General features: G+C 45.4%; 1 protein-coding gene across 2 annotated transcripts in view; it reads left to right on the top strand.

Annotated features, from left to right (window-relative positions):
- Positions 1–20,191, top strand: part of LOC126998569 (probable serine/threonine-protein kinase tsuA) — a 150,436-nt gene that overhangs the window by 72,134 nt on the left and 58,111 nt on the right. For both annotated transcript variants that reach the window (XM_050860374.1, XM_050860373.1), the window contains exons 2-4: positions 4,328–4,517; positions 6,731–6,827; positions 18,892–18,995. In XM_050860374.1, coding sequence (XP_050716331.1) covers positions 4,331–4,517; positions 6,731–6,827; positions 18,892–18,995 — 388 coding nt within the window. In that variant the 5' untranslated portion in view covers positions 4,328–4,330. The remainder of the gene's footprint in view (positions 1–4,327; positions 4,518–6,730; positions 6,828–18,891; positions 18,996–20,191) is intronic.

Raw genomic sequence — 20,191 nt, 5'->3', positions numbered from 1 at the left:
GAGTTGATAGTGGTGGTGTGAGGAGGAGGAAAGATGGTGGTGGTCGTGGTAGTGGTGGTGGTGCTGGTGGTGGTGGTGGTCGTGCGGGACCGGTTTGGGGGAGAGATGTTTGGTTGGTTATGATGGGACACAGGGGGGGGGGGGGGTTGTTGTCACTGGGTGCGGTGAGATGCTGGAAATGCAAGCCCAGCATCCACCAAGATCCATTTCCCTTTCCCAGCATCCACCAATAAGCGTTAACCTTTCCCAGCATCCACCAATCTGTTTTAACCTTTCCCAGCATCCACCAATAAGAATTAACCTTTCCCAGCATCCACCAATAAGAGTTAACCTTTCCCAGCATCCACCAATACGGGTTAACCTTTCCCAGCATCCACCAATACGATTTTACCTTTCCCAGCATCCACAAATACGATATAACCTTTCCCAGCATCCACCAATCTGTTTTAACCTTTCCCAGCATCCACCAATACGATTTTACCTTTCCCAGCATCCACCAATATGATCTAACCTTTTCCAGCATCCACCAATATGTTATAGAAGACAGAAATTGCGTAAAAAAATGCTCTGACTTTGTTACTGAGGTGAGATGAGTAGAGGGAGGAAGAAGATAGGTGGGTAGGAAGAAAAGTATAGATAAAACACATAAGAGGAAGCGAGGAGGAAATAAAAAAAAATCAGAAAAACAGAAGCAAGTAGAGAGGAAGTAGATATGATAAAAGGGAGGTAAAGAGGTAGAAGGATGAGGATGGGGAGGAGGAGGGAGATATTGAGGACAGGAGTCAAGGAACCTACACGGAGTCCTACGTCCTCCATCCTACGTCCTACTCCTACGCCCTACTCCTCCCTCTCCCTATACACTCCCTCCCTTGCTGCCTATCGTGGGAGGGTGGAGGAGGATAACCTGTCTGGAGGAAGAAGAGAAAGAGGAGGAGGAGACTTGATGGGTGTGTATGAGGAAGCGGAAGGAAGGAGAGATAGGATGAGAGGAGGAAGGAACGATAAAAGGAAGAATTAGACAACAGAAGGAGGAAACGAAGCGAAAAGGAGAGAAGGATGGGAAGAGGAGAATGAGGAGGCTTTGATGAGGACGGAGATGGGGAAACGAAGGGAAGGAAGGGATGGGAATGGAAAAGAGAGGAAGGATAACAGGAGAAATACACATGAAAGGAGGAAACGAAGCGAAGAGGAGAAAAGGAAGGGAAGAGGAGAAGGATGAGGAGGTTTTGATGAGAACGGAGATGAGGAAAGGAAGGAAAGGAAAGGATATGAATGGAAAAGAGAGGAAGGATGAAAGGAAATACACATGAAAGGAGGAAACGAAGCTAGGAGGAGGAGATGGAGGAGGAGGAGGAGGAGGAGGAGGAGGAAGAGGAGACCATGTTGGACGTGTCACAGGGGAGGCCGACACTCGAGTGACACTTCGCTATAACCAAACACCTAAGACATGCTTTCTTAAATAGACGCCATGTTATCCTCCTCCTCCTCCTCCTCCTCCCGTTTTTCCTTCCTCTTTTTTCTCTTCTCTTAGCTTGGTTTCCTCATTCCATCGTCTATTTCTTTCTTTCCTCCTTCCTCTCACTTCTATCCTCTCCTTCCTTATTTCCTTCCTCCACGTCCTTTCCTAACTTTTCCTCCTTTCCTTTCCTAACTTCTCTCTAAATCCCGCTTCCCTCCATTTCTTTTTCTTCCTCCTTTCTTTCACTTCACTTCCTTCTCCTTTCTTCTCTTCTTCCTCTTCCACCCTCTTCCTCCAGCTGGTGTTTACGTTGTCCCCTCATGACGAGAAGGGAAATAATATGTCGGGGAAGAGACGGAAAGGGAGGGGTAAGGAAGGAAAGAGAAGGGAAGGAATGAGAGTGGGGTCGTAAAAAATAGGAAAATGGCAAGGAATGGGAATGAAAGGGAAATGGAGCAAAAGAGAAGGAAGGGAAGGAAAGGGAAGGAAGGAGAGAGAAGAGAGGGAGTAAGTCTAAAGAACGAACCTGAAAATGAAGTGTAGGGAAGGGAAGGGAAGGGAAATTAAAGAGGAAAGGACACGATGGGATGGGAAGGAAATGAAATGGAAAGGAAGAAAAGGGAACGGAAGGAAAGGATATCACAAGGGAAGGAGTGGAAGGGAAGGGAAGGAAAGGAAAGGAAAGGAAAGGAAAAGGAAGGAAAGGAAAGGAAAGGAAAGGAGAGGAGAGGAGAGGAGAGAAAAGGGAAGGGAAGGGAAGTGGAGGAGGAGGAGAAAGGGGAAGCAGATGGAGGGTGTGATGGGCGGGGAATGGTGGATAATTGCACTGTGGGTTGATGGAGGAATAATTGTGGGGAGGTTGATGGAAGAGGAGAATAATGGAGATGGCAATAGAAGAGGAGGAGGAGGGAGATGGAATGGCCGTTGAAAGGATATAGTGGTAGGGGTGGAGGAGGAGGAGGAGGAGGTGGAGGAGAGGAGGAGTGGTGATAAGATGGTGACAAGGGATGGTAGTGGAGGTTGTGGTGGTCAATTACGGTGGAGGAGGAGGAGGAGGAGGAGGAGGAGGAGGAGGAGGAGGAGAAAGAGGAGGAGGAGGAGGAAGAGGAGGAGGAGGGAATTATAGGGTGGATTACTGGTATGACAGTTAGATGGTTGTAGGAGGAGGAGGAGGAGGAGGAGGAGGAGAAGGAGGAGGAGGAGGGTAAGGAAGAGGAGGAAGGAACAAACATAGAGAAGATAAATACTGATGAAGAAGGAAACACGAAAACACGGAAAAGCAAGCAACATAAAAAATCCCCAGCGTGTGTGTGTGTGTGTGTGTGTGTGTGTGTGTGTGTGTGTGTGTGTGTGAGGTGACAGGGGAGCTCTTAATAAAACGGTGAAGAATGACAGACTTTCCCAGGTGTGAGGAAGGTGTCGCTCCTGTCAATTAAGGCTGTTCCCACGCGGCCTTCCTCCCTCCCTACCTGCCCTCCCCTTCCCTCCCTCTCTCCTTCCTTTTTTTCCCTTCCCTTCCCTTCCCTTCCCCTCTACCTCCTATGATTTCCTCCTCCTCCTCCTCTTCTTTCTGTACCTATCTACCTTCTCCCTCCTCCTCCTTCTTCTTCTCATACCTATTTTCTTTCATTTCCTTCTTCCAGCTTTATCTTCTTCCTTCCTATCTGCCTCGCTCTTCCCTCTCTCCAGGCCTCTTGCAGTCTCCCTATGTTATGTTTCTTATGTTTCTCCCTCTCTTCCCCTCCTTTTTTCCCTTCCCTTTCACCTATTAATTCCTCCTCCTCCTCTCTCCTCTTTCTCTACCTCTCTACCTTTCTACCTTTTCCCTCGATGTCTTCCTTATATACTTCCTTCACTCCTCTTCCTCCTTTCCTTCATTCCTTATTTACCGCCTTTCCTCCCTTCCTTCTCCTCCTTACCTACCTCTCACGTCTATTTTTTCTTCCTTCCCTATTCTTTCCTCTTCCTTCTCTTCCTCTTGCTGTCGATCCCTCTTTTCATCTTTCCTTCCTTTCCTTCTTTCCTATATCACATGCCTGTTTCCCTTCCTGCCTTCCTTCCTTCCTTCCATCCTCTCCTTCTTTCCTACCTTTCATGTTCATTTCCTTCCCTCCAATATTCCTTCCTTCCTTCCTTCCTCCTTTCATCGATCCTTCCCTCTCTTCCTCCTTCCCTTCCATCCCCTTTCCCTTTCTTTTCCTTTCCTTCTTTTCTTGCACCTGGAAAAAAAAACAAAAAAAACCGGTGTGTAGAGAAGACGAAATAGTGAGGGGGGCGAGGGAGGGAGAGGAGACAGACGACCAGAAAGTTAATGAAAAGAGACTAATGGAAAAGGAGGAGGAGGAGGAGGAGGAGGAGAAGGGAGGGAGGGAGAAGTAAGGAAAAAGAAAGATCAAAGTACTGAGCAGGAGACGTAATTAAGTTAAGAAGAGGGTGTGAAGGTGTGTGTGTGTGTGTGTGTGTGTGTGTGTGTGTGTGTGTGTGTGTGTGTGTGTGTGTGTGTGTGTGTGTGTGTAGGGGTTAGTTAGTGGTGGTGGTGCGTGGTCTCTGTATCTATCTATCTATCTACCAATACTTATCTATCTATCTGTAAATCTATCTACCTAACTGTGTGTGTGTGTGTGTGTGTGTGTGTGTGTGTGTGTGTGTGTGTGTGTGTGTGTGTGTGTGTGTGTGTACAGTGAAATAAAAAGTAAAGAAAAGCATTAACCATTCTTACTAGTTTATTTTATCTACTTATCTCTATTTATCTATCTGTCTATATCTATCTAACTATATCTGTGTGTGTTTCTTTGTTTATTTGTGTGCGATAATGAAGAACACAAACTAACCTTACTAACATTTTTCTTGCTTTTTTTCCTTCTGCAGGTGATGGCGGCGGCGGCTGCGGGAGGAGGCGGCGGCGGCGGCGGCGGAGGGGCGGCGTCGTCGGCGGTGCAGCAGCTGGGGTCGGCGGGCATGAGCGTGAGTCTGTCGGAGCTCAACCCTCACTTCGTCTGCGTCCTCTGCTTCGGCTACTTCGTCGACGCCACCACCATCACCGAATGCATGCACACCTGTAAGTAGATTCACCTGAGTTTACACCTGTCTGATTAGCTTTGTATACCTTTACCTGTTTACCTTCTTCACCTTCTTCCTTCCTCCTGCCTCTCCTTTTTCCATTCCTTCCCTTCATCTGTTTCATTTTCATTCTTTTTCTTTTCATCAATCTCCTTTCCTTTTCTTATTTTCCTTCCCTTTCCTCCTTTTTCCTCCCTTTCCCGTCCATTTCTTTCCCTTTCCATTCATGTCTTTCCTTTCCTTTCCCTTTACTTCCCTTCCGTTCCGTTCCCTTTCCCTTCCCTTTTCTTCCCTTCCCTTCCCCTCTCTTCCCTTCCCTCTCCTTCCCGTCCCGTCCAATCATGTCTTTCCCTTCCTTTCCCTTCCCATTCGTTCCGTTCCCTTTCCCTTCCTTTCCTTCCTGTCCCTTCCTTTCCTTACAATCCCTTCCCTTCTCTTTCCCTTCCCTTCCCTTCCCCTTCACGTCCTTTCCTTTATCCCTTTCTTTCTCAACCCTTCCTTCCCTCCCTCCTCTCAACACACACACACACACACACACACACACACACACACACACACACACACACACACTTGGGGGGTAGGAGGGGAAAGGAGAAAGTAACAGGAAAAAAAGGGAACATGAGAAGGGACAGCAAACAAAAAGTGACAGAAAAAAAGAAGAAAAAAAAAAGAGGTGTGCATGAGGGGGAGATAAAGAACGAGGAGGAGAAAGGTGAAGACAATAGCAGCGTGTCTGAAGATGGATGGAGTGTTAGAGTGTGAAAGGAGGAGGAAGAGGAGGAGGAGGAGGACAAGAAAGCGGGGGAGGAGGTGAAGTATTGAGACGGAGGGTGCATGTGAGGAAGGAAGAAAAATGTGAAGAAAAGAAAGGGAGGGAAGGAGAAAGCAAGCAAGAAAGGAAGAAAATGAGGGAGGAGAAGAAAAGGAGGGAAAAACGTTGGAGAGGAAATGAAAGAAGAAAGACAATGAGAGGAAAGAAAGAAAGGAAGAAGAAAGAGGAGGAAGGAAGGAAAGAGTGGAGAGTTAGTAGGAAAAGCTAAATAAATAAAGTGTGCAAGAGAGAAAAATATAAGAGGGTAAGAGGAAGGAAGAAAAGAGAGAAGACAGTGGGAGGAAATAATAATGAAAACAAGAAGAAAGAATGGAAGGAGAGGAAGGAATAAGAAAGGAAGACAGAGTTTGAGAGAAGATAAAAAAGAGGAAAACAGTGAGAAAAAGAAGAAGTAAATAACAGAATAGCGGTGGGAAGAAGACAAAAGAAAGCGAGAGGAAGGAATACAAAGAGAATAAAGAGTTTGAGGAAAAATAAAAATAAAGGGATGTGCGAGAAAAGAAAGAAAGAACGAAATAAGAAAAGTGCAAGCCAAAAAAAAAAAAAAAAAAACAGAAGAAAGGCAAAAAAAGGAAGGGAGGAAGAAAAAACAGGTAGCTACAGGTAGAGGCGAAGGTAGAGTTACATAATTCAGAAGGTGTTTTTTTAAGGAAAGGTAATTCTAGGAAGCGTAACGATGGCGTAGCGTAGCGTAAGGAAGATAAATCACTGTGGAATCTAATTAACTCCACCTTTACTTTTTTTTTTAGGGGGGAGAATTAACCTGAATGTATTATTATTGTTTTTTTTTTAGAAGGGAAGGAGAGGGTTACGGTGTTAAGGGTTATTTGTTAGAGATTAATGTTTACTATAAGGATTGAAATGCGTCTTTATGGGTGGTGGTAAGGTCACACACACACACACACACACACACATACATTCCCCTATACATGCACCCTCCTCCATCCCATGCTTTCTTTAACCAACCTTCCTCCCTCGTACACACACACACACACACACACACACACACACACACACACACACACACACACACACACACACACACACATACACACACACACACACACACACACACAGGTCCTCCTCCCCGTGTTTGGTGTTGGTAGCAGGTGTGTTTGAACAACAATGAATTACTCTCGTCCAAGGCACTGACACTACTCTCTCTCTCTCTCTCTCTCTTGCACACTTGCCCCTCCCTCCCCTCCTTCCCTCCTCTCCAAACCCTTCGTCAACTTTCCTCCCTCTGTGTGTGTGCGTAGGTGTGTGTGTGTGCGTAGGTGTGTAGGTGTAGGGGGGGGGAGGGGGGCGTCTGTTTGTCTTGGGCACAGGGCGGGCGAGAGGCAGGTAAGCTAATTATCACCTGTGTGTTTGTGTTTCAGTCTGCAAGTCGTGCATCGTCAACTTCCTCCGCACGAAGCGCCACTGCCCGCGCTGCGACACGCTGCTCACCAAGACGCGCCCCTGCAACAGCCTCAGGTAAGGGACTACTGCTGCTACTGCTACTACTGCTGCTATTACTGCTACTACTACTACTACTTCTACTACTACTACTATTCTTTCTACTTATATATACAATCCTATCTATAACAGTGTATGGTAAGGGATTGCTACTACTACTGCTACTACTACTACTGCTATTACTGCTACTACTACTACTACTACTACTACTACTATTTTTTTCCTCCTTATATATACAATCCTATCTATAACAGTCTATGGTAAGGGATTGCTACTACTACTACTACTACTATTTTTTTCCTCCTTATATATACAATCCTATCTATAACAGTCTATGGTAAGGGATTGCTACTACTACTGCTACTACTACTACTACTACTACTACTACTACTACTACTACTACCACCACTACTACTACTACTTCTACTACTACTACTATTCTTTCTACTTATATATACAATCCTATCTATAACAGTGTATGGTAAGGGATTGCTACTGGTACTGCTATTACTACTACTACTACTACTACTACTACTACTACTACTACCACCACTACTACTAATAATAATAATAATAATACCAATACTACTACTGCTTCTACTACTACTATTCTCCTTTTCATCTTCTGACACACATCCTTATTAGAGGCTACAGTAAGTCTTAATTCTTTTCCTTCTCCTCTTCCTCTTCCTCCTCCTCCTCCTTCTCGTTCTCCTCCACCTCTTACAGGACGACACGTGTCTTCCTCCTACGAACAAATTCACGTCCCCCCCCTCTCTCTCTCTCTCTCTCTCTCTCTCTCTCTCTCTCTCTCTCTCTCTCTGCAACACTTTTCAACAATCTCGCAACACCAACAAAAGTTATTCTTGTATACATATTATTATTGTCGTCGTCATTGTTTTCAGAGTTTGTTAAGGAGCGAGAGAGTAAGAAAAGAGAAAAAAAAGAAAAAAAGAAGAAAAAAAGGCAGCAGAGTCCACGGCGGAAAGTGGAAAGTGCAAACAAACCGACACAGCGAAAAGCAAACTCCGCCTCCTCCTCCTCCTTCCACTGCCGCCGTTGCTCTTTTTTTTCTTCCTTTTTGTTCTTCTTGTTGTCTTTGGTTAAGCATTTCTATTCATTTTGTTCTTATCCTTTTCCTTGATGGTTTTGTTCTTGTTCTTCATTATCATTTTCATCTTCTTTATCGTCTTCTTCTTCTTCTTCTTCTTTATCATCTTCGTCTCTTCGTCTTCTTCTTGTTTATCATCTTTTTCCTTTGCCCACTTCATCTCGTCTCTATAAATCTTCCAGTGCCCACCCAGATGAACGCCACGTGTGTGTGTGTGTGTGTGTGTGTGTGTGTGTGTGCGACTCGGAGGAACGCCCCTGCACACACACACACACACACACACACACACACAAACAAACACACACAAACACACTAACCTAACCCTTACGAACCACTAACACACAGAATATATATAAAAAAAAAAACGAGAAAAAGAAAGAGAGAGTTTAAACTTGAGAGAAACACACTTAGAAATGAAAGAAGGCGAAAGACAGCGGGACGAGCGAAGGGAAGAGGAGGAGGAGGAGGAGGAGTGCTACCAGGAAAGGAGCAGCAGCAGACAGGGGAGGGAGAAGCGTTCGTCTCAATAAATCTAGCTTGATGCGCGAGGTGGTGGTGGTGATGGTGGTGGTGGTGGTAAAGGCCGCGAGGCACTTCCAAGATTGATTGTTTATTGTAGTTTCCGTGACTGGGTAAGTATTTCCTCTTTTACGCGAAGCTAAACCCCGAGGAGAGAGAGAGAGAGAGAGAGAGAGAGAGAGAGAGAGAGAGAGAGACCGCCATTTTTGCCTTCTGTTATATAGTGTAGGAGCGATGGATGTTGAAAATATTACATCACTCTCACTCTTTCTCTCACTCTTCCTTTCTCTATCACTCTCTCTCTGCGCCTTTCTTTTGTATTCATTCTTCCTTTACTCTTCTCTAATTTCTCTCTTTTCTTCACCTCCTACAGCTTTCCCTCTTTCCTCCTTCAGTTCTTCCTCTGTCTATTTACCTCTCACTCACTATCTCTCAAACAAACAATACTCCACCCCCTCCCCCACACACACTAACGAGCCTTATCTATAACTGATGCGGTGTTTTACGAGCGATAGAGAGAGACAGAGAGAGCGGCCGCGGAGAAGTAATACAACACAACACAACCTAACCCCCCGAGCTCCACAGGGGATGCACTTTATATCAGCCCAATTGACGCGTGTGAACCAGTCGTGTAATATTTCAAGAGGTAGTAAAAGGTGTGAGGCTGCGTTATGGAGGAGAAGGCTCGCTTGGTTAGGGAGAGAGAGGATAAGAGAGATATATGGATAGACAGATGAAGAGACAGATAGATAGATAGATGAAACGTTGTATATTAGGTTAGAGTAAGAAAGTGAATGAATAGATAGATAAATATATAGATAAAGATAAACAGATAGATATAGAGATGAAAGGTAGTATACGAAGTAGGTTATAGTAAGAAAGGAAATGAATATAAAGATAATTAGTAATATAAAAAAAAATAGATAGAGTGATAGAAATAGATAGGTAGAGATTATTGAAAGGTGGTAGGAAGTTATATAGTAAGTAAGGAAATGAATAAAGTGGCCAATAAAGATATGTAAAAGAGATAGCTAGATAGATAGATAGAAAAATACAGCTAAATAAATAGACAAGGCGAGCAGGAGAGAAAGGGAAAGGGAAGAAAAGGTGAGATAGACAAAAAACGAAAGACTGATAGAATGGGATGCTTGGTATGGAAAGGAGAGGGAGAGGGAGAGAGAGGGAAGGTGAGCTCGATATAATGAATGTACAACAGGTAAGAGAGAGAGAGGGCGGCAGGTAAGGGCAGACAGGTAAAAAAGGAGGGCAGGTGAGGGAGGGAGAGTGTGTGATTATGGGAATGAACGAGAGTGAGAGTGAGGGAGAGTGAGCAGAGAGAGAGAGAGAGAGAGAGAGAGAGAGAGGTGAACGAGAGAGAGAGAGAGAGAGAGAGAGAGAGAGAGAGAGAGAGAGAGAGAGAGAGAGAGAGAGAGAGAGAGAGAGAGAGAGAGAGAGAGAGAGAGAGAGAGAGAGAGAGAGAGAGAGAGAGAGAGAGAGAGAGAGAGAGAGAGAGAGAGAGAGAGAGAGAGAGAGAGAGAGAGAGAGAACCATCGGAAGTGCAGAATAATAACATAAACCAAAGAAAACAAGCAGAATAATACACATAAACACTTGCTTTTCGTAGTATGTCTGTTTGTCTGTTTACTTCGTGGATGGGTGAATGGATGGATGACTGTGTGTGTGTGTGTGTGTGTGTGTGTGTGTGTGTGTGTGTAGGGACGCGCCCCGCCACACCACTGCCCTGCTCCGCCCTAATTCATTATTGAGACAGCAATCAGCGGTGGGCAGGTGTGTGTGTGTGTGTGTGTGTGTGTGTGTGTGTGTGTGTGTGTGTGTGTGTGTGTGTGTGTGTGTGTGTGTGTGTGTGTGTGTTTTATGGGCTGGACTGACATGCATAAAGAAAGACATAGATGGACAGACAAAGACAGGTAGACAGACAGACAAAAAATAACACTTAGAAACATAATTATAGACAGACAGACAGGCAGGAAACAGCCATCCATTCAACCATCCATTCAGAGAGACAGTCTGTATAGCGGTGAAGGGAATAAGATGCAAATTAAGGGCCTGTCTGTTGAGAGTGTCTATCGTGTTTGTATCTGTGTGTGTCTGTGATAGAATGAGGAGAAGAAAAAATCAATGCTGTGTCTGTCTGTGTGTTTCTGTGGTGCCTATCTATACTTCCCTGGTCTGTGAAAGGGAGGGAGAAGAAGGAAACGAGAGATATATATGCTGTGTTAGTAGAGACTGTCTGTTGTCTGTGATGTCTGTGTAGGGGAGGAAGAGAAAAGAAAAGTGAAAAAAAATTGTCTCGCGGCTGTCTCTTTCTGTGTGTGTTTGTGGCGGCTGTGTAATAGGCGAGAGACGAGAGGCAAAGAAGAGGGGGAGAGTTGTGAAGTTAATGAGGGTTATGAAAATACTTAATGTTTTGGAAAGAGGAAGAAATGGAGGGAGTAATAGCTGGTAGGGAAGGAAGGTGGGGAAGGAGGAGGAGAGAGTGAGGGAGGGAAGGAGGGAGGCAGGGGAAAAAAAGGAGGCCTGGGGAAGGGAGACAAGGAGGGAAGGAAAAAGGGAAAGATTGAAGAAGGAAGTGAAGGAGAGAGGGAGAAATATGAGATAGAGAAGAAAAGGGAAGAAGGGAGAAACGTAAGTGAAGAAAAGCGAGAAGTAGAAAAAAGGGAAGAGAAGGAAGGAAGGAAAGGCTTTGGAAACTAGGAAGCGAATGGGAAAGCTCAAAGGAGGAAGAAGAAGAAAGAAAGATTGAAATGAGGGAGAAAAGGGAAAAGATGAGAGAGAGAGACCAAAGAATGAAGAAACGGAAGATAGGAGTAAAGAAAGGAGTGATAAAACGAGACAAAGAAATTAAAATAAGGAAAGAAGGAGGGAAAGAAGGAGAAAAAAAGACAAGAGAATAAAAAGAGGGAAGAAAGGAGTAAAAACAGAAAGTGAGGAAAATTGAGATAGTTAAAGAGAGAAAAAAAAAATGAGTGAAGGAAGGGGAAGACGGGAGAGGGGAAATGGGAAGGAAGAGATGGCAGAGAAAGGAGAGGAGGGAAGAAGAGAGAGAGGAAGAGAGAAAGAGCCTCGGGGGGTGGGAGGAGAGGGGGGGGGGAGTTGAAGAAGGGGACGGAAATAGGTGCTTCAAGACAGTCAAATGCTCTTTTTTCCTGATCCTTTTTATAACCTTTCATATTTTTTCCCCTCTTTTATGATGTGAAAGACGCGGAAGTGAGAAATGAGCGATGTCTTCCTCTACACACACACACACACACACACACACACACACACACACACACACACACACACGAGTATAACAGGTGGCGTGTGTGTGTGTGATTTGTGATTCAACTCTATTCAGTTCCTCTTCGATCCCTTATACATTGAACACAGAGGAAGATTGTGATTAATTCTTTTCTGAGGCTGTAGTGATGGTGGTGATGGTGAAAATGATGGTGGTGATGATGGTGGTGTCTCTGTAGTCTGTAAAGGGATGAAGAGGAAGAAAAAAACGATGCTGTGTATGTCGGTGTGTGTTTTTTTTTTACATCAAAGAAAACGGCTCAAGGGCAACAAAAAGAGTGAAAAAAAAGCCCGCTAGTCGCCGCTATAAATGTGCTTTTTTGGTGTATAAGAGAAAGGAGGAAGGAAAAACAAAAGGATTATATGTTTGTTGTGGCTGTGTCTGTGTGTTTGTGCCAGGAAAGTGTGTGTGTGTAGTACTGTATTAATGTGTAGTATATTAAAAGCGGTGTGTGTTGTGTGTTTACCGTGGGGGGGTGATGTTGTGTGCTGCAGCGATATTGTGTGTGTTGTGGTGTTGTATACAAGTTGTGGTGGTGCTGGTGTGTGTTGTGTGTTATGGTGTTGCTTTGTGTGTGTGTGTGTGTGTGTGTGTGTGTGTGTTGCGGTGCTGTGTTGTGTAGCGATGGTGGTGTGTGTGTTGCGGGAGTGCTGTCTGTGTTGCGATGGTGTGTTGTGTTGTTCTGTAAGGGAGCGGAGAGAAGGCAAAAAGAAAAAGGGAGAGAGAGGGAGGGTATAGGCCAGGCTTTCTTAAGTGGTCGGGAGTTTTAAAAAGTTACTCTCGAGGGAGGGAAAAAACGAGGGAAGGAAAAAAGAAAATGCTGGTAAATTATGTTTCCTGGAGGCGCCTCAGGTTACATTTTTTATTCATTCTCTCTCCTTCGCTCTTCTTCTTTTTCCTCCATTTCCTCCATCGTTCCTTCTTTCTTATCATTGATTTCTCTCTCTCTCTCTCTCTCTCTCTCTCTCTCTCTCTCTCTCTCTCTCTCTCTCTCTCTCTCTCGTCGTAATACTGTTTCCTCCATCCTCTTTCCTTCTTTATTTCATTTTTCTTGTTCTCTTCTTTCTCTCTCTTTCTCTCTCTAACCTCATTTTATCTTGCTCTTTCTCTACTCCTTCCATTTCTTCTTCCTTCCTCTCATCTTCTCTTTTATCTCTTCATTTCTTTCTCTCGCTCTCTCCATATCTGTTCTTTTTTATTATCATTATTCTCTCTCTCTCTCTCTCTCTCTCTCTCTCTTACCTGCTCCTGTTCCCTCTCTCACCTTACCTTTTCCCTCCTCCCTCCCTTCCTCCCTCCCTCCCTCCCTTCCTTCCCTTCCTTTCCCTTACGTCCCCTCCTCCTCCTCCTCCTCCTCCTTACTACTTGATCCTCTCTCTCATTAGTACTACCCTTCACAATCCCCTTCCTACCTTTCCCCTTCCTCTCCCTCCCTTCCCCTCCCTTCCAAGATCCCTCCTCCCCTTCATTCCCTCCCTTCTTCTTCCCTTTCCTAGCCTCTGCCTCCTCTTTCCATTACCTCCAAACCATTTACCTTGCCTTGAGAGAGAGAGAGAGAGAGAGAGAGAGAGAGAGAGAGAGAGAAGGGGGGGGGGAGGGGGGGTTGAGTTGACTTCTGGTTTCTGAGTCGCGGAGGAAGTGCTTGTGGTGGTGGTGATGGTGGTGTTGTGGTTGGTGGGGTGAAAGGAATGTATGGTGGTATGGTGAGTCGAGAAATTGTGGTTGTGGTTGCTGCGTCATAGGTGTTAGGTGACGTTAAGTGATATGAATGGTTGTTTCTCTTTATGGTGGCGGTGATGGTGGTGATGGTGTTTGTAGTGGTGGTGATGGTGTGGTGTGAAGAGTCTGATTACGTTAGTGTTAATGGTGATGTCCCTAAATCTAATACTTGAAAAAAACTACGGAATATATTGTAGCTATTATTGTATTCGGTGTTTATAGAAGCTAAAAAAATAAATCAAAGGAAACAACGAAGGAAATCTCATAATATCTGATGTCAAGTAGAAAACAAAAATCTAACACTTAAGGAGAATATAATTTGGTTAAGGCGCTAATAACGACACTTTTTTTTTTTTTTGGACTGTAGTGGAAAAAAAGGAAGGCTACTGGTTTATTACGTGTTGTGGTGCCGTATGGTTGGTTGGATGGTTGGGTGGTTGGTGCGGAGGGTCAGACCATTCGTTAAGCTTTATTAGGAAGTTTGTTTTTTTGTATGTGTGGTGGTGATGGTGGTGGCGGTGGTGGTGGTGGTGGTGCGTCGTCAGGAGGTATAATGAACGGTTTACAACACCTTATTGTCTCGTAATACTCCTCCTCCTCCTACTCCTCCTCATAATTATTTCCTCCTCCTCCTCCTCCTCCTCCTCTTCCTCCTCCTCCTTTTCAACTCCCATTTTGTCGACTTTATGTTTTTTCTCATGTTTTCTTATTGTTTTTCGTTCTTCTTCTCCTGCTCCTCCACCTGCTTCTGCTTCTCCTCCACTTACTTTGTTTCTTCTTTTTTTCTTGTTCTCTCTCTCTCTCTCTCTCTCTCTCTCTCTCTCTCTCTCTCTCTCTCTCTCTCTCTCTCTCTTCTCCTCCTCTCCTCTCATCTCCTCCTCCTCCTCCTCCTCCTCCTCCTCCTCCTCCTCCTCCTCTGTTTATTCTTTACTCTCTCTCTTATCACCATTATCACTATTATTTCGTGTGTCATTTATTAATTTAACTTTTCTCCTCTGACATCACCACCGCCGCCGCCGCCGCACCAGATCCTCCTCCTCCTCCTCCTCCTCCGCCTCCTCTTCCTCTTCCATCTTCGTGTCATATATCAGAGTTAATTCCCGTAATCGAGTTATAGGGATCTTTGAAGTGTGTGTGTGTGTGTGTGTGTGTGTGTGTGTGTGTGTGTTACTCATACGTATATTGGCGTGACCATAAGGGCGAGAATTCCAGCCTTCATTGAATTATTATCGCATTACTAGACCTGTCATCCCCTTACCCTCCCTTCCCTTTCCTTCCCTTTCCTTTCCTTCTCTCCCTTCCTCCCTTAACTTCCTTCCCTTCTTCACTCCTTCATTTCCTACATTCCTACTCATCATTTACTTCCCTTCCCTTCCCTTCCCTTCCCTTCCCTTCCCTTCCCTTCCCTTCTCTTCCCTTCCCTTCCCTCTCCTCCCTCTCTTGTCTTCCTTCCCTTCTACCCTCCTCCATTTCCTATTTTCCTACTCATAATTCACTTCCCTTCTCTTCCCTTCCCTTCCCTTGTCTTCCTTCACTTTCCTTCCCTTCCCTTTCCTCCCTTCCTCTTTTGACGTCCTTCCCAATTTCACTCCTCCATTTCCTATTCCTCCCAATAATACCCTTTCTTTCTCTTCCCTTCCCTTCCCTTTCCTTTTCTTCCCCTCCCTTCCCTTCCTTCAATTTTTCCCTTAGCTTCCTTCCCTTCTTCTTCTCCTCAATTTTCTACTCCTCCCATTAATTCTTTTCTTTCCTTTCTCTCCCTTCCTTTCTTTATCTTATCTTTGCTTCCCTTCTCTTCGCTTCCCTTTCCTTCCTTCTCTTCCTGTCGCCTCTTCCCTTCCTTCTTCACTCCTCCATTCCCTACTCCTCCCAATCATTCATTTCTTTCTCTTCTCCGTTTCTCTCTTTCTTTTCTCTTCTTTTCCTTCTTCCTTATTTTACTTAGTTTCTGTCTTTTTCCTCCCTCCATTCCTTCTTTCCCTATTTCTATCTCTTCTCAGCTTCCTTCCTTTCTCTCTCTCTTCCACTATTTTTACCTCCCTTTCGCATTTCTTCCTATTTCCCTCCCTTCCTTCCTTCCTTCTTTTCTTACTACGTTATTTTTCTTCTTGGTCTTTACTTGCACTCCTTCCCCCATTCCTCATTCCCTTCCTCTCCTCTTCCCATCTTTACTCCCTGGTTCCTCCCATTCCTTCATCTCTCCCTTTCCCATCTCTCTCTCTCTCTCTCTCTCTCTCTCTCTCTCTCTCTCTCTCTCTCTCTCTCTCTCTCTCTCTCTCTCTCTCCCCCCCCAGCGCACACCCTCTCGCCAATTGGTTTAATTTCTATAATTGTGGAGGGAGAGAGCGGGCGTGATGGGACGGGGAGGGGGGAGGGGTGGTGGTGGTGATGGTGGTGGTGGTGTATGCGACGGAGGCGGTGATGTGTTGGAGGGGCGAAGAGGGTGAGAGGGAGAGAGAGAGAGAGAGGGAGGGAGAAGGAAAGAGATGAAGATGGGGAGAAGAGGAACGAGGAAGGGTGAGGAGGAGGAGGAGGAGGAGAGAAGGGTGGAGGATAGAAAGTGGAGAACAGAGAGTGGAGAGAAGAGAGAGAGGGAAGGGTGGAGATAAGTGGAATAGTGGAGAGAAAAAGTGGAGGACAGAGTGGATGATAGTGAGGAGAAAAAGTGGAGGACAGGGTGGGAGACGGGGTGGAGAATGATACAGGGTGGAGGACAGAATGGAGAATATGATAAGAGGGTGGAAGATCTGTAGGGTGGAGGAGGTGGATAAGGAGAAGGTGAAGGTGGAGAAGAGGGTGGAGGAGGAGACCAAGGTAGAGGTGGAGGAAGATAAGGTAGAGGAGAAGTATGGGGTGGGAGGTGAAGGTGGAGAATAGGGAGGATAGGGTGGAGGACAGATAGGCTTACACAGTGTCATTAGCCCGGAGTCTCGCAAACATGCCAAAACCTCCACCTCCTCCACCCCCTTCCACCTCCACCTCCACCTCCACCCTTCCCCCCCCCCAGCGAGGCCTTTGATGAGCTTAGCAGGCACGAGGTGTTCTGGGTGGTGGTGGTGGTGGTAGTGGTGGTGGTGGTGATCAGCTTGGCTTGGTGGTGGTGGTGGAATGACCTTGAGGCGGGGCAAGGATGGAGGTGCGTGCGTGTGCGGTTGTGGTGATGTGTGTGTGTGTGTGTGTGTGTGTGTGTGTGTGTGTGTGTGTGTGTGTGTGTGGTCATGTTTCGGTCATTTCACTAAACCGGTTCAGCGTAATAGATAAATAGTAACAGACAGACAGACAGACAGAACAGACAGACAGACAGACAGGCGTTTTGCGTGATGCTTCGACTCTAGTTACGCCTGTCTGTATATCTGTCCTCCTCCTCCTCCTCTTTCTTCTCTTCCTCCTCCTCCTCCTCCTCCTCTTTCTTCTCTTCCTCCTCCTCCTCCTCTCTTCCCTTCTGAATCTCACTGGGAAGACTAGCGTGCTATATCAGTGCTTCTCAAACTATTATAATTGCAACCTAGTGAAGAGGAGGAGGAGGAGGAAGAGGAGGAGGAGGAGGTGTTGAAAGCTAGCTGGGCTTCGTAAAAAAAAAAAATTAATATGTGAAATACGTCGCGCCCCTCACATGATCAGGCCTTGGTGAATTACACACTCGAATGCTACACACTCACTCACATCTTCACCTCCCACGCACCCACTCGAACACCCCCCCTCCCTTCCCGTCCCTCCCTCCCCCCACACACCTGACCACACACACACATACGCACGCGCGGTTGTCTCCTAAAGAAAGAAAACCTTTGAATAATTCACCGGCCGCGCTCTGTTCTCCCTGACGAACAAATTGGCTCGGCTGTTTCTCACTTGAATAGGAAGGGACCGAGAGGCTGAGAAGGGAAGGCGTAGGGAAGAGGAAGAGGAGGAGGAGGAGGAGGAGGAGGAGGAGGAGGAGTTCATGGGCAGGTTTTGGACACGGCGCATTCAGGAAGAGGTTGGAAGTGACATGATGAAGGGTTGATCGTGTGCTGTGAAGGAGGAGGAGGAGGAGGAGGTGGGTATGTCTTATGTGATGAGGAATGACAGCTTGGTGGTCCAGTCAGTCTCTCTCTCTCTCTCTCTCTCTCTCTCTCTCTCTCTCTCTCTCTCTCTCTCTCTCTCTCTCTCTCTCTCTCTCTCTCTCTCTCTCTCTCTCTCTCTCTCTCTCTCTCTTGCATTAGTTTTGAGGCGCTGATTACGGAGGCGATGATGGACGGGCGGGGTCTTGGGGTGGGGGGGGGGGGGTCGGGGCACGCGGGGTCGAGAGGGAGGAGGGGGTAGGGAGTATAAGAAGCATGGGGTGGGTGGGTGTCACGGAGGAAGAACGTGGGTGTAGTGGGCGAGGTTGAAGTGGCGTGAAGAAAGAAACAAACATCATGAAATACAACAATAATTAAGATCTCAAGTTTTACCCTAAAGAGAGAGAAAAAAAAATCTAGCTTTTACTCATTTTTTTCTTCCTTTTCTTCTGTTTACGGTTTTTATTAATGTTTTTTTTTTCTTTTTCTCCTGTTTACGGTTTTTATTAATCTATTGCTTTATTTTCCTTTTTCTCCTGTTTACGGTTGTTATTAATCTAGTTAGTACTCCTTTTTTTTCCTTTTTTGTCCTGTTTACGGTTTTTAATCATATAGCTGTTACTCCTTTCTCCTGTTAACGGTTTTTACTTATATAGCTGTTACTCCTTTCTCCTGTTTACGGTTTTTACTTATATAGATGTTACTCCTTTCTCCTGTTTACGGTTTTTATTTATATAGCTGTTACTCCTTTTCTTCCCTTTTCTCTTGTTACGGTTTTTCTTGATCTAGCTAGTATTCCTTTTCTTCCCTTTTTCTCCTGTTTACGGTATTTATTAACCATTCTATTACTTCTTTTCTCCTGTTTAGTTTCTTCTTTCCTAACTTCAAACGGTTTTATACGGCAAGGACGAGACATTATCAATCCTATCCCAGTCTTCATTTATCTCCTGTTCGTTGTTTCTCGTTACGTCAGCCAATATTTTTTTACGGCAAAGGAAGCAGCTCAAAGGTAAACATATAAAGTAATAATAAGAGAAAAAAAAAGCCCGCTAATCACTGCCCTTATATAAAAAAAAAAGTTCAGAAGAGTGCCCAAAAGAGAGGTCAATTTCGGGAGTTTAGTTTCGTGATCACCTGGCACTCCCGCGACAACATGTACAACTAATATCACCTCCATTACTTCTACTACAACTGTTCCTAAAAGAATTAAACACTAATATATGCTTTACAGATCTTTCAACATTCCCTCTTTCCAACACTTCTTTCCTGATCATTGTTCTTGCACACCCGAGGAAGCAGTTGTCGAGACTCATTCCGTGCCTTTGAGTAGGTTGGTATGGCTCTTAGTGGTCCTGTACTCGACTAATCCTTCCCTTCTCTCTCCCCCCGCAGAGCCGACCGCGTGATGCAGGCGCTGGTGTTTAAGACGGTGCCCGGGCTCTTCCAGATGGAGATGAGACGGAGGATTGAGTTCTACCAGGGCCACCCCCACGCCGGTGAGTCTGTGTGTGTGTTTGTTTGTTTGTTTGTGGTGAATGTGTGTGTGCTTTATTTCCCTTTTTATTGTGTCTCATAGTTTGGGTTGTATTATGTTATCTAATGTTAGTGGGGTTTGTTTTCATCATATTCCTGTTTTGAAGTCGAGTGTGTGTGTGTGTGTGTGATGGAGGGAGTGTTTGTTTGTGGGGATAGAGAAAGTGTGTGTGTGTGTGTGTGTGTGTGTGTGTGTGTGTGTGTGTGTGTGTGTGTGTGTGTGTGTGTGTGTGTGTGTGTGTGTGTGATCGATGCCTCTCCTGTATTTGTGTTTTTATATATTCCATTCCTTCTACATATATTTTTCTTTTTTGGGGGATGGTGTTGATAAGGTTTCCAGTTCCCGCGACTCACAAAAGGAATATTATCTCTGCGTTGCGTTGCGTGTACACCTGTGGCCCCTGTGCGTCTGTCAACAAGCCACAGGTGCTGAGGTTGAGTGTGTGTGTGTGTGTGTGTGTGTGTGTGTGTCGCGTTGTATGGCGCAGCGGCGGAACACGATAATGACAGGATGCCAGCCGTGTGTGTGTGTGTGTGTGTGTGTGTGTGTGTGTGTGTGTGTGTGTGTGTGCAGTGAGGCGCCTCGAGTGTGTCACAGCACGGCGCAGAAAGGTGGAAGAGGAACACTTGTTTAGATTACACAAGCTGCATAGATGACACAAGATATTACAGGTGACGGAAACTATCATACGGAAACACACAACACCTACAACCTTCCCTAACTTATACCGCGTCCTCAGCAACCTTTTTTGTCCCGTTTTTTCCAGTCACTTTTTCACATGTGGAGCCCTACAACGACTCACTACAACGACTACAACTACTCATGACCATCCCAAGGGCCAAGTTTGTCACGTGGGCCTTGAGCTTGACACCCCTGGTACCGTTAGCTAATGCAGAGCAATTCCATCATTTAAACATTCAGTTTTAGGGATTGCGTAAAGTCGTTTGAATTTTATTCCGAGCCGCATGTCTCCTAATCTCAGTACAATAAATTTAAAAATAATGAGAATCTCTATGGACCCCTTGAAATTCTTCCATGGACCCCAAACCACAACACTCTTCTCTCAGACCCTATACCAAGCCAAATTCACTTCACTTTCACATCCATCCACGGTCCACCTTCCCTATATCTTAATCCACGTTCTCAGCATGGATAATA

The sequence above is a fragment of the Eriocheir sinensis genome, chromosome 14 (genome assembly GCF_024679095.1).
Source record: "Eriocheir sinensis breed Jianghai 21 chromosome 14, ASM2467909v1, whole genome shotgun sequence".
NCBI classification, from domain to species: Eukaryota; Metazoa; Arthropoda; class Malacostraca; order Decapoda; family Varunidae; genus Eriocheir; species Eriocheir sinensis.
This window is presented reverse-complemented; position numbering and strand designations above follow the sequence as displayed.